Genomic DNA, 15,412 nt, shown 5'->3' on the forward strand with positions numbered 1-15,412 from the left:
TACCATACAATTGGATGGGTTAAATTTATAGATTCTGTGGAGTTTAAATTCTTTTACAAAGCATTTTAAACTTAAATAAAACCTCTCAGTTTCTTTTATATATTTATATATGTTTATTCATTAATTTTAATTAGTTCTTTGATTACATATAAAATCAGCAGATAAAGTTTAAATAAGTTAAAAATTCCCTTGTATGATTAAATTCTCTTTAGTTTCTTAAACAAGATATGTTTATTAAATAATGTGAATATTGCTCTGTGTCAGTGAAAAAAGTGAATATAAAAGATATTTCTTTATACAGCTTTAGGGAAACCATAAACCCAGAAAGACAATGTCGTCAAGATGGTATGCTCATTTATATATTTTTTACAATAAACATCAACTATATTTCCCTATTATTATGTATTCATAAATTTTATTTTTCTCTTATTTACAATATTGCTAACCCTTTTTTTATATATCTATTCTAGGAAACCAAAAATTTATTATTATCAATTGGAAGTTTTTGAATATAATTACATGTTTACTTTTGTATTTTAGAATAAGGTACCTTATTTTTGAATGAGATACCTATTGTCTAATTTATTTTCCTTTGAAAGAAATGTTTATTATCTGTTTTCGTAAAGAATATATAATACGTTCTACCAGTTGTATAGTTGGTGCTATGAGTAGTGTTGGTATTGATACTTTCTTTTTTTTCTAGAAATTTTATAAGTATCCACTCAACATTCTAAATTATTAATTAAAAATAATTAATAAATTGTTTACAAGAAATATTAGTACTTACTTTTCTATTAATATTTACACAGATCTGGATTTCTGTTTTGCAATTTATATCAAATCGGTTTAAAGTTATGAAAAAGTTTATAAATAAAACTTGTACCTCTACAACTCATGAAGTGTCTTGTATTTCTTTTTAAGGAAGATTTTTTCATGATCTTACTCAACCATGCCAGGCGTTCCCCCAGTTAACCAAAGAATGTTATTGTTATTCCAGAGTTGCTTATTGGTATTGTTGAGTAAATTTTATTCTCATATAAGTAAATACCATTCTAACTACACTAAATCAATATCTAATGTTAGGTATATTTAGGCAAAAAAATTGACAGAATTTTAATTACATCACTGAATTGAAAAAGGGGGTTGGAAACGTTAGGACTATACGGTGAATTTAATAGTCAACCTACAACAACGGACATTTGAAACAGATCGAAACAGACAAATCATGTATAACAAAAACATTACTTGAGAGCCTAAAACAAAGTGGTAACACCTGTGCCTGTTGAATAAGAACTTTGAAAACTGAGGTACAATGAGTAATTTTAGCCCTACAATATACCTCCGAAATACCATGCCTTGAAATAATACAAGTGAAATATTCAAGGGAAAATACCAACCTACATCGAGCCCCTTGATCTTTGCTGTAATAAATATTACTAGGTGTATTTATAGTTTGTTATATACTCTCACAATTTAAGTCGACCCCTAATCCTTATGGTTCTTATTTTTTGAAATTTTTGTCCTGAGTAGCCACTGCTGATGAAGTGCCCATTGTTTATACACCTTGCACTCAATTGCTATCAGTGATACATATTTTACTACACAAATTGATGGACCAATTTTTTTATTTTTTTATTAGAATATCAAAAGTAAAAACTAATTAATTCATAATCAGTTTTGTATATTTTGCAAGTAACCTGAATATAAATACAATTTTATTTATTGTAGTACACTTGGTGTCTTAAGCCTTTATTTGACTAGTTTGGCTGTTTGATCATTTTTCATGAACTTTTGATAATTATCAAAAATCAAGAAAAATGTGAATTAACTAGAAAACAAAGCCATTGCAACTGAAAATAGAAGACAAATACCATTTGTTTGGTTTAATGTGGGTTTTGTCTGTACATTTGTTTCAAAACCCATATAATCCAAACATTTATGTTATTTCCTTTGAGAGGCCCATTCTATACCTTTTAGAAAAAGGAAAATACAAAAACTGAATTTCATTTGCGAACTAAAAATTTTTCACAGGTGGCCCTAACTTTTAAAAACTAGATTTCATGCATTGTGATTTTCAACTCTTCATATTTACTAAAATAATTTATTGATAATCAAAATCAATTATACTGTTTAATATTAGAAGTAGTTAAAAAAAAAAATAAAACAGCCTCTATCCTCTCTTCTCATTGCTAAAGTACTTTATTCTATACAATTACGGTTGTAAGATTTATAAAAATAGCTCTTATAAATTAAATTGTTGTAAAAAGAGATGGTTTTACATAACTTACACTGTTGAGAATCAAAAATATATAGTAATGTATTAGAATATATTGTATTGGTAATATAAATTGTGGCTCTCAGTCATTAAACATACTTTCTAATATTTGCTGTGAATTGAAGTTTTTAACCTACTGGATTCTTTAGGGCTGATATATATTTTTGAAAGAATTTAGGAAATTTGTGTTTGTAAAAGAAAAATGTTGGTGTTAAGTTTTAGTTAGTGACTTCCAATTGAAAATAAAAATCACAATTAACAAATATCTATCTTTTTTTTCTTGATATTATAAAAATTTTCATTTCTTAGTTAACATATTTTATGACCAAGTTACTTAGTTGTATTAGTGATGTTATTTAATTTATTTAGTTAGGAGTTTGTAGTATAAATGTCCTATGTATTTGTATAGTTTTCTAAACTTTAGTTATCCTTTCAGGTACCCTATTTATCAGAAAGGTGGTCCACAATTGAGGGTTTTTTTGCCCAATTTTTGGATGAAGATGGTGCGACCCCAGTATAAACAGCCACCTAACATTGTACAGTTTATAACGTCTATTCAAATGACAGATTATGATATTAAAAATTATTTAGAAAAAATATACAAAATACCAGTTGCTCATGTTCGCTCAGAAATTGTTGAGGGTATGTACTTTGTATTTTTTCTGATGTAATCCATGCTAATTATTACATCAATGTTAATGTTACTTATATGAACTAATTATAATTAAAAGTAATTAATTTTTAGAAAAACATTCCACTATCATTCACATTAAAAAGAAAGGATTTTAAAAAAAAAATATGTAAAAAGATTGCAGCTCACTCGCGTGTAGAAGTATAAAATCACATCTTTAAATAAATGATTCACCCATATTTATAATTATTTTAAAGCCAAATTAGTTTATGGGTCATTCTTATAGATTCATCTAGGGGCTCGACAATTTTTTTATTGTTTTATGAAACTGTGTCTAAAAGTGAAATATTTCTTTTTTATTAAAATTTTGTTTAATGTATTGATATGTTATGGTACTGTTCTATCCAGGCACAATTGTCCCAACTTTAAGGTTTTGTAGGGGATCTTTCCTATGCAAAAATTACAAAACAAGTTTTATAAAACTTCTGTTATGAATACTTCTGAATAAACAAAAATGATGATACTCATTTCTGATATTCACAGAACTGATAGTTTAGAGTATTTAGATGAAAATGTTTGTATCCAGAGCATTTCTGTCTCAGTCCTGCCTTTTTTGTTTCTAAAATGTTCTTGGTAAAAGCTGTTTCCGGATTTACTTTTCCACCATTTTTATTATGCACTTCTAAGCTGTCTAGAATATCAAATTATATCTCTGTTCAAGCAATCTGCAGCATTCGGAAAGTGTAATAGTTCGATGGTATGTGAATAACCCAACGAAATGTTTCAAGCTCCTGGCTTCATTGCTGAAGTGAATATCCAAAACAATTTTATATTATTACTCAATACTTTTACAATATATGGAGCAACTTTGAACAAAACAAAATATTTTATAAAAACTTCCATATTTCACCATAGCCTTACCCATCATTGAGACCATTGTAGCTGAGAAATTTGAAGGATCATCTTGATAACCTCATGTCTGCAAGGGCTCCGGTGCAATTCTGGCCTAGGTGGGTTGACTTTTATTCCGTGGATTAAAAACTCAACCCTCCTACTGTGGTTAGGTTAGGTTGGTTTCCTCTTGGATTACCACTTCTGTATGTCAGAAATGACCAGGTAAGGGTTAAAAAGGAAAAAAAAAGATTTGCCTAACCCTTTTGAGTGAGTCTAGTTAAATTTGTTACAAGAACCATGACAGATCGTTTTAAAGATAGTTTCCAACTTTTCTAGCACTCCAATATTTAGCAGACAATAGCATAGCCTCTAACAAGGTAATTTGTTTAACCTGTCTGCTTTTAGGTATTTAGTGGTTTTTTTGAGTGTAGGACTTTTTCAAGTTTGATAGCTCAAATTACTCGGTGATATCTCGTGAATCCTTTAAAACAACTTGAACTCAATTGTTGTCACATCATGATTCTGCTCAGCTGTTTTCTTACTTGTTTATTTTATTTATAAATGAAAAGAGCCATTATTTGGATTGTTCATAACAATTAGTTATTATTTAGATGGTCAATGAACTTCAATTAAAGTGTTCATGAGAGCATCCCCAATTTTTTTCAGCTTAGTTAGAGTACCTGTTTTTACATTTCTGAAAACTTGAACGTAAAAATGCCTATTTCTGTGAGAAAGACCGATATCTGTAAAGTTTCTTGGGTCTTTCCATCTTGGATTTTGTTGTATTCTAATATGGTCTTCTATTTTTGCAATGCCAAAAAGCCTAGCTGAATGTGTGACATGACTAATTAAAAATACAAAATAATCAATTGAAGTAAATATAAATTAGAAAGTAGCTGCCACCTTAATTCAAATATGGTTATCTCAAAAATTTCCAGATACACCACTTTGACAATACATACACCTTCAATATTTCTGTTTTGCTCTTTGCTATTTCAAATGGCAGAATTAGATCTTTCAAACTTTTATGTTCATTTTAACCATCACAATCACCATTCATTTTCAGTAGTAACAGAGACCTCTATTGTGTGGAATTTCATGTAACTCACATATCTAGTATTGATTTGACTTAGGCTTTAATTCTGACCAACTGTAACAATATATTAATTTTTATTTCCTTGTGATTAATGCCTATTATATCTTAAATGTTTTGTTATTTAGTTATTTTTTATACTCCTAGTGTAGTTGGTGTATTAGTTTTTATGATTATAAGTTTTAGCCGTCCCAATCCCTTTTGATGAATGTTTGGAATGATATTTTTTTCTTCAATTTGACATTATAGTCTATTTATTTAAAAAGGTTTATAATTAGATGATATTGATAAATCAGAAAAAAAAATTAGAGGGATTTTGGCAATGCCTCATGGTGTTTAATGCTACTATAGCATTGTATTAGCTAGTGGTTTTGAGGTTCTCTTATATCCACACTTCTCTCTGACAGTTATAAAAGATGTTAAATTTGTCTTTTGTTTCTTTGCAATACCTTTTCAAATCATTTTCCTATTGTATACTTATCATATTGGAAAAATTTAATTTCTTTTCATCAAATTTGTTATCATTAGTTTCTTTTTCATTCTTTAATTGTTTTTTCTCATGTTCTACATTATCATCAAAATGAATTCAAAACAAAAAAAAAACTTTCAATCGGCTGCGAGAGGTGCAATGGCATAACCTACTTTGTGTGGCCTAAGAAAAACAAAACAATGATACCTTTAATAAAATTAATATATGTATAAGTTACAGACTGACAATAGACTTTTACTATGTAAAAGATAACTGGTGCCGAAACCCGGGAACTTTAGATATCGGAGTAATTTTCAGTCTAAAAGAAAAATTTTTTTTCATTCTTCTCTTTGACTTATGACCAGTAACGGAATAGTGAGAAGAGCAGTTCTGAACCTGGAGAATATGAACCAAAACAACCAACTTCAAGCTGCAGTCAACCAAACTTTAGCAGCAGGTAACCCACCTCCGGAGCAGATTCAACCACTACCAGAAGTCTCTTTAGCACAATTTCATGCCACGACGCTTGAATGGATTAAGGTCTGTACGGCAACCACCCAGGACCTGAGGAAGGCAATGTTGGACATAGATAAATAAACCAGAGAGACCGGAGAATTAAATCATTTTTTAAAAGGGGGCGATCGTCTAATGGGGCGAAGATGTTGGAGGATTTACTGGATAACGAGGACGCAAAAGTTCTGAAAACAGCGGTAGTCTGCTGTGTAAAAAGAAGTATCCTAAATCAGATTCAGGCAGATGAAGAGACCCCCTGGAAGGTCATCAAAGAAAGACTAAAGAAGGCATTCGGAGGAGGATATAGACGGTGGACTCCAGAGGAGGATATATTCATGATGATAAGAGAAACGAAAAAACCGAGACAGTCTAGTGGGCAGTATGCTGCAGAACTCCTGGCATACAATAACAAAATCACTGATAAACTCAGCGAGAGGATGGAGAAAATCCAAGTATAGGGTCGGATGCAATTCCTATCCATGCTACCGAAGACTCAGTTGGCAAAATAACTGGGGAAGGAGAGAATGCAGAAAGACCGCTCATTTGTGGAATGTGCTTAAGATCTTATAGAGACAAGCTCTAGGGAGGTGGAGGCCCGGATGGAAGTAGAAGAGCCGAGGTGGACCCGGATAGAATATCAAAGGCCGAGAAACATGCCTAACCCTTGGAGAAGGAAAGAGAGAAATAGTAACCAGGAAAATAGAGTGTCCCAAGCGAGACCCAGAAACAATGGTTGGCAGGAGGACTGCAAGTGTTATGATTGCGGGAAAGTTGGGCATCTAGTGGCGCGTTGCCTGCGCACGAGATGTTTTGAATGTGGGGCAGAGGGACATATAGCCCGACAATATTCCTATATGTATCGGCGGAAAGACCGTATGTTAGATAACCATCATGTGAGAGGAGAGCACGGCGGTCTGCCTATTATACAAGGGAAGAGAGGAGTAAGCTGTCTGATGAACACTGGGAGCTCAAACAGAATCTTCTGCTGAGAGACCCTTGACAGATTGAGTGATGGAGAGAGGAAACTACAAGTCAGAGTATGTAATTGTCAGTTGATCACTCTGGGTGGGCCCTGCAGTATTGAAGGGGAAACAGAAATGAAATTGAGTAACTGGGGTGCTAAGGGAGAGAAGGTAACAGTCCATGTAATGGGAAAAATGCCCCGAGACTACCAGATAATCATTGGTTGTGATCGTTTGGAAAAGGTGGGAGGAAAGATAAAAAATAGTGGGGGTCATTGGGATATTAGAATTGGAGGGAAGAGATACAGCTGTGAGAAGCTCATGGATGACAGTAAAGCAAGAGTTGGAGTGATTAACCAGAGGGAGAATTGGAAAGAGGCAATATTAAACTAATATAATGATATTTTTTACAAAGAAGGGGAAGTACTAGGAGCTACAGGAAGAACGGTGTACGAAATCACATTGAAGCAGGATAGGAGAGGCGATACCCCTCTACACTTCGAAAACACATTAAGGAAGAAATAGAAAGTTTACGGAAGCAAGGGATAATTGTGGACAGCACTTCGCCCTATAACAGTCCATTGTGGGCAGTATGCAAGAAGAGTACCCCGGGCGAAAATGGGGAAAAGTACCAGGTAGTAATCAATTATCGTAAACTCAATGAAAATAAGATCAAGGAAAAATACCCTATCCCCAGATTTGAAGATATTCTTGATTGATTAGGCGGTATATTTATATTAACTCTATCTCTACAGACTTGAGAGAAAGAAATGAAAAAAAAATGTTAAGTGTATTGTTAGGCATTAGTTTATTGTAATACTGTTGATAGTAGTTTTCATAAATTTTTATACAAGTTTTAATGGCCTATTTTGACATTCTGCTTTTTAATCAAGAAAAAAAAGCTATAATACTTTTAGAAGTCATTAAAGTAAATTAAAAAGCTGTTTCAATAATTCATATTTAAATTTGCCATTATAATATTAAGACATTATATATTATCAACCTGCTATTCAAAATACTGAATATTTTTTCCAGCAATCTGTCAGAGGAGTTCTTTATGTCCAATGTAACAATTTTACTCCAGAACCTAATTAAATTTTTTATATCTGCTTGTTATGAGTTTTAACCAAAATGTAATATTGATGGTTTTGACTTTTTCGTTTTTCTTTTTGAAACTACATCTGATTTATTTATTTTCAAAAGTATTTTCTAATCAATTAATAACTGTCAAAGATGGTTTTAAGTTTTGTTAAATATGTTTTTAAATGTCAAGTTAATTGTTTCTTACATATGTTTCTAATGCGATTCAGGAGAACTGAAGAGGGTGCCTAGGAGGGGATACGTGGTCAAAGATGATGATTTTAGAAGAGCTTTTGTAACTTTAGTGAGTATTGTTTTCTTCTATTATTATCTTAAAAATTGAGCCCAAGACATCAGCATGGATTGAAAATAAGTTTTTTATACATGTCAGTTTGTTTTCTTCACAAAATTCTCCTTGAATTACATCCATGGTCTCTACCATTATGAACTTTTATTATTTATCATTTACTGTTGGATCATTATGTTAATTATTATATTTCTCGATTATTATATATTTTTCAAACATGTATTTGACCCAATGCATATTGTTTTAGGCAGGAGATGAAAAATTCGAGTTTCCTGATGTAGTAACTAAAAAAACTGAACAGGAAGAAAGTGATTATAAAAAACTGCAAAGTCAGACTGAAGAAAATTATGAAAGATATCAAGAAAGAAATAAAAGTCATTCTAATCTTCCAGGATGGTTTCCATTGTGAACATCAGTGGAAACATAATTCATTTCATTTTGTATAGTAAATAAATTATAAGTTCTTTATAGTTATGTATTGGATTGTTTTTTTAAAATATATATCCCTCCCTCCATTTTGATTTTATTTTATTTCTAACTTGAAAAAGCTGTTTCAATCCAGGCCATATTTAAGTAAAGGAGGCTGCGTTAATTTTATTTATATATTCACACAAAGATACAAAAATGAGTTGTACCCACAAAATGTTGATAGATTACATGTTTTTCCTTGTTCTTAGAAATTTTTAATCATAAATTTAAAAGGTTTATCAGAACCTTTACTGTGAATAGCAGGGAATCTTGAAGAAGTCTATACTAACCTCTGAATCACATTCTTTATTTTCATGCTACTCAGCACGAGTTGATGGTAACAAATCTTGTATAAATGTAAATGTTAATGTTTGTTTTAAAAGTTGAAACATTCAGGCAATTTTTTACCGTCACCGAACTTTAATTTAGGCCAAATTTTATTCCTTTTTAGTTTTGAAATGAACTGGACATTATCAATTTGAAAATGTTAAATTAGGAATGTATTTCTCAATGATAAGAAATAATAATATTGCAGAGATTTTTAACAATATATGACTCAAGAAAGTATAGGCTGATTCTTTTTAAAAATAACTCTTTTAATATTTTTAAGAAGTATTATTAGGTGATCATATTTGAACAAAGTTCATACTTGGATTTCAAAATTTAATAAGATGATTTACTTCTTAAAAATATTAAAAGAGTTCCTTTAAAAAAAAAAATCAAAAAGTAATTTCAATTATAATTACTATAATTTGAAACTGCGGCTATGAAATTAAAATTTTTATTGGTAATTTCATAAGGTGATTTATCATAAGTGTATTTTTCTCAAAATCAAAAATTAAGGTTATTTGTACCTGTTCTGATTCACCACCTAATATATTAAAACTATTTTGCACTTAACCCAATATTTTATTTATTTATTTATAGAAATTTATAACTGTACCAAAAAAAAATACAATAAGTAAATTGTTTTATAACATTTGATAATCTTGTGAAGAAGCTACCTAATGGTGGTACTTCACTCATTGATTTAAATTTGAAGGTTCGATAGCCATCTTCTTTTCAGATGCCTCATAGGATTATCAGGGATTGTAAAGGATGTGAAAGTAAGAACTAATGGGTTAGGATGGGTAAGGAGTTTGGAATGAAAGGACGCATTTCTATTTCGGACCAAATCTGCAACCAAAGGGATGTTGAGGTCTTTATGGATGAGTTTATTTATGACATAATAAGGAGCATCAAGGATTTTAGATTGTAAGGATTGGACACAGGAGGAATTTGATGGTTTAGTGGAGTCCTGGAGCTCAGTGTCGTATGTCCAATCTGGTCTTATTATCACAGGATATTATAGTTTTTTGTATTAAATGGGGAGTTTAGAGTGTTTATCAAGTAGGCATTGTAGTAATCGAAATCTACGAGCAGTTTCTTGTCATTTTAGTCTAGCATCAGGATTCCAAATAAGTCTCTTGTCAAGGAGTCCTTAGTAGCAGATCTGTTCAACAGGGTTAGTGAAATATTAAAAAAAGATACTGTAGGGCAGGAGAGTAGAGGTTTACGGAGAGTAAAGATGATCTGGTGGGATCTGTTAGGATTTAATTTGATTATCCAGTTTTGACACCATTGTTCAATGGATGTTATGCGTGACTGTAGAATTTGTGAGGCAGTATTAGGGTCATTGTTTACAGACAGTACATGTGTCATCAGCGAATGTTGTTAGGACTGTATTAGGGAGGATTGGGATATCAGCTGTATAAACCGTATAGAGAATGGGACCTAAGATACTACCTTGAAGAACACTGGTGGATGAGAAAAGAGAGATGAGTAGGGTAGGTTATGATTTACTTTAAAGATTCTATCAGAGAGGTACGAGCAGATTAAAAGGAAATGTGTAGTGGGAAGGAATTGACAAAGTTTAGAGAGCAGTGCTGGATGCCAGTCACTGTCAAAAGCTTGTTCAGCATCGAAAAAGGTCTCCATGCAGTATATCCCACGGCCCAATGTGGAAGATATGACATCCACCACACAATGACACTGTTGTATAGTAGAATGGTACGTTATTAGTATTATAATTTTAATTTTTAATTTTTTTCATGTACTGATTTATTTATTTTTACATCAAAATTGTATTGAACTACTTATGTAATTACAGAGGAGTTGGTCGGTATTTCAGTAATTTCAAAATAAAACTGTAGTCTATTCATGAATTGTATTAGTTGTATCAACTACCTAGGAACATGGTAGTAAAATACAGTAGGAGTAGGTAGGTATCTATTTTAATAGCGATTACTATCAATGAATATTGAATATCACATCTTTTTACCCTTGGTACCAATAAATTATACAGGTACATAATTGGTACTATATACATGCATTATAATTCAGAAAATATCAATTAGTCAAATTTGGTAGGTAACCATAAAATCAGTCACAGGTTGATGAATTTTCCTACATGTTGTAGCCTAGAAAAATAATTTGAGATAAACGTTCAGGGATTTGGCAACTTTGTTTTTTAATCTTTGTTTAATTGAGAAATAATTACAAAATACAGCTGACAAGATGAGTCGATGATCTTTTTGGGAGAAGTGGAACAGTTGAAGGAAATAGCAGGTGTGTAATCACTTGCAGTTCCTGAAGTCAACCAGCTGATTCACCGCAGTGGACCAACATCGAGCCAATTCCCCCTTCCTTTGCCGACAGACTCAATGACTGTGTACATTTTGACAACATGTTTAGTTCTTACAAGTTCTTTTTGAAGATAAAGTCTTTTCAATGCATTCACTCCTTACTGTCAAACTTCTAATACTACGAACTATCAAGCAAATAAATCCTGAGATTACAACAGCAAATATCTGTTTATATGATGATCAGTGGCTGCCTTGCACCTGTCAGCATCACTATCACTGTTAATTTCTATATCACTGTGGAACCTCCATTTTAGTTAGAATGCTATTTAGAATAATAAAAATCTAAGGATGACCTCTTAACTAAATATGTTTATCTTTCTTTTATTCTAGATGTATAAAAAGAATTAAGTGAACTCTACACAGTGGCATGCTTAGAAGGGTGGATGACATGGTCTAACCCAGGCCCACCCACTTACTGAGGGGTACCCGCAGCATGGGCCTCCTTTTTTTATTTGAATTATAACTTTAATAAAAATAAAATTGTTTTTTAATTAATTAAATGAGAATGTTATTGTGTTAAGTTAAGAATTTTTTTTGGAAGGAGGGCACAAAAACGATTTCAACTTGGGCACCAAAAATAAATCCACTACTGGCCTAAAATGGTGTATGTATGGCTCTGACTCCACTTAATTGGGGCCAAATCATTTTATCAAAATAAAATGAATTTATTTAAAAAAAAAGTTTTTAAACATTTATTTTTTAGTTTTTAAACATTTTATTTTTATAAAAGTTATAATTCATACGTACCTAGTGAAGTAGTTGTTAAGTTTTTATTAAGACAATGAATAAATAAAATTGTAATAAAATTTTTTCAATTAACATAGAAATTTTGGTTTCAAAAAGGCTAATGAATTTGTTAATATTTTATGATAATAACAATAATTGCCAGAGGTATAACAATTTGTTGTGGAGGAGGCAAAATCTTAAAATTCCTAAAAACTTTGAATGGAGATCCCTAAAACTAATCATTTTTTAAAAAATTAACCAACTATATCCTTAAATATTTTAATTTCTATTGTTTGTTTTTATTGTGCATTGTTATTGGTCTTCCTGGGAGGTGAGGCCACTTCTATCTTTGGCATTAGCACCTGCAGAGGTAGATTCAGGAAGGCCTTGCACCATAGGAAGTAAATAAATTACAGACTTATTAATAGTTTCAGGAATTCCCTGGAAACTTCTCTGAATGCTTTGTTGTACAATATTTATCAGATAATTCATCAACTACTCTGGCATTGCACCCCTCTTCACTGGTGAAGTCCTATGAGAGAATCCTACGTGTCAGTGTTGATATTTAAAAGCAGCATGTTTACAAACCGATAAGCAAAGCAAGATCGAGACACGTGGCAACAACCCATGAGTAAAATTAGTATCTACTTTGATTACAATTTTCGATGCTTTTCAAAAGAGCTGGGCGCGTGTCGGATCGAATTTCTGTGAGAACATCGAAGAGGGTGCTGGCCGTCCCCAGCGCCATAGATCGCCGGGAGATAGCTCATTGTCCTGTGAAACTGTCCATCTGCCCCTCAGCTCAATGAAATTTAACACCGCATATTACTATGCATCTATGTTATAAAATTACAATAGTCAAAACATAAAGTGGAGATTGTTCTCGTTGTCTGATATTTATACCCAAAATTGTGGCTACTTATTTGTCAGGAGAAAAACGTATAGGTTTTTGGTGCAGTGATGATTTGAATTTAAAAAAATTGTTTTCCCTTTACAAAATTAAAACCTAAAATGTACGGTGTCAAATAGAAAAAATATTTTTATAAATTTCTCAATAATAATTTATTGCGTAACCAACGAATCGGGTTTTGTGTAATAACATAGGTCGGATCCCCGCCCCTCTCAAAAAAGAATTCATTACTGGTTCAAATCCTACTTGGTATTGGATATTTTTTTCATGATAGACATCGTTGACTGTGGTTTGGTTTTCACATAAAACTTAGAATTTCTGTCATTATTTGCATGATTATAATTTTATTTGGGGCCCCCTCTGAAGACTATTTTTGGGCTCGGATCATAACAATCATGTAGTGTTATCCATTATATTTCATTTCAATTTCTCTCTGCTTTATACAATAAAAGATTTTATTTAAAAAATACATATCTTTATTTATTGTTATGTTTATTTACTTATCTAGTTACGATTTTATTGTACAAAATAAATATTGTTAGTATTCAGCACTGAAACATTTTTATCGATCCAGGAAATTAAGATCGATTGTGAAAATACCGGATAAGATGGCCGAAGAATTTTACTCTCCTAGATTTAAATTTCCTCTTTAACTCTTAAAAAATCTGTACCATTACAACCCATGAAGAGTGAGGGGTTCAGTACTTTGTAACTAAGTACTGTTACTAGCCAACGGTTGTGCAAGGAGGTGATTTGGTCAGATTCACGCTCAATCTTTAACTCTTAAGTGTACCTTTCTCTATAGTTTAATTCATTAGTTAAATGAACTTTTATAATTATTGTTATAGTGATTTATTAATTTTGTACAAATAATTTTCTCTTGGTTTTATAACAAATTATGTGCTTGAGTGATTTATCCCTGGTAGTAGTAGGCTGGTAGTATAAACCAATAAGTGCACTTTTTTGCTGCGGAGGTAAGGTTTATCAATACAATACAATTTTATTGGTTTTATTTACCACAAGGTTTTAAAATAAATATAATCTTGTTTGTTTCAGGTACTATCAAGGTATGGATGTATCAATCATTTATTAAAATTAATAAGAATATCTCTATTCTTTTTTGCTTCTGGGAGCATTATTGGTGAGATGGATATTTGTTTTATTACTTGTATGTTTATTCATCGATTGTATTCATGCTTTGTTATGACTTTACTAAAATTTTGAGTCTATATATGAATAAATATTTCGCTTGGATTATATTTAGCCTTGAAAATATCATACCAAGTCATTCATATTTATAATATTATGATAAGTATAATTACTAGTTTATATTTACATAGATTTTCAATTCATGCCTTCTCTCTATATGTATATTTTCATATACTATTTATTGAAAATTTTGCTTTATATATATTTGACTTATGATATTATTGGAAGATTTCAAACTCTTGAGTCCCTCAAATACCATTGGACCAAACTAACCAGTCATTTACTGGTATATATTTGAAGTCAATATGAACATAATAATCAACCTATATCTCATGCATAAGTTTTTTTTTCTATATTGAGTTGTTTTGATATATTTTTGTTTAAGTATAAGAGAATGGTCAGGGTTGTGGTCAAAAAGATCAAATAGTTATAAAAAATTTGTTCTTTTTGACCGAAACCCTGACCATCTTCTTATATACAAGTTTTACGGTCAACTATATATTTTTATTTAAGTATTCCCCTGTGAACAGTATGGTAGTAAGGATTAGAAGGGAAGGAGACTTTGGTAAAAGACATATAGAAAAAAGAAAAGAAATTTGTATTCTTTTTTATAGTTACATAGGTTCTCTATTCATAATAAGTTATTTACCAATATTTACAAAATCGTATAGTACACCTTAAAACCATGTGGCTGGTGACCGATATGTATAGTTAATTTTTCATATTTACAATTTTATGGACATTTGTATTGCATCGTGCCACTGATTATATACATTTTTTTTTAACAAAACAAAAAATTTCACAACAAACATTGGTATATATTAAAATTATCAATCAATAAAAAATCCATTCTTCCTGAAAATTAAAGATTAACAGAATAAATTAAGATAAAAAGATGTAAATTTATATTAGGGGCATTTGAAAATGTTATGAATTTAATAAGTTCTTTAAATTATAATATTTACAGTTTTTCATTAAAATGAGTTGTAATCAATACTTATTGGTAATCATATTGGCAATAATAATTATTGGTTCGATATGTTCCCTTTTTTTTTATGTCCAGATCAAGATAACTTTAATAAAACCAGTATTGCTGACATTTTTAGATGTCAGAACAAAAGTTTAAGCTAGTGTTTCTCAAATAAATTTCATTAATCATAATCATACATTATTACACTAGTCAAACATTTT

At 30.9% G+C, this 15,412-nt stretch overlaps 1 protein-coding gene across 1 annotated transcript; it reads left to right on the forward strand.

Moving 5' to 3' along the window:
• The first annotated feature begins 31 nt into the window (after nt 1-31).
• Nucleotides 32-8,702, forward strand: mRpL23 (mitochondrial ribosomal protein L23). The gene is made up of 4 exons (XM_014419490.3): nt 32-345; nt 2,712-2,917; nt 8,148-8,221; nt 8,472-8,702. Exons 1-4 carry the CDS (start codon nt 332-334, stop codon nt 8,631-8,633), a joined length of 456 nt encoding a protein of 151 aa, XP_014274976.1. The 5' UTR covers nt 32-331; the 3' UTR covers nt 8,634-8,702.
• The last annotated feature ends 6,710 nt before the right edge of the window (nt 8,703-15,412 follow it).

This window comes from Halyomorpha halys, unplaced genomic scaffold (genome assembly GCF_000696795.3).
Source record: "Halyomorpha halys isolate HHAL.00 unplaced genomic scaffold, Hhal_1.1 Scaffold239.1, whole genome shotgun sequence".
NCBI classification, from domain to species: domain Eukaryota; kingdom Metazoa; phylum Arthropoda; class Insecta; order Hemiptera; family Pentatomidae; genus Halyomorpha; species Halyomorpha halys.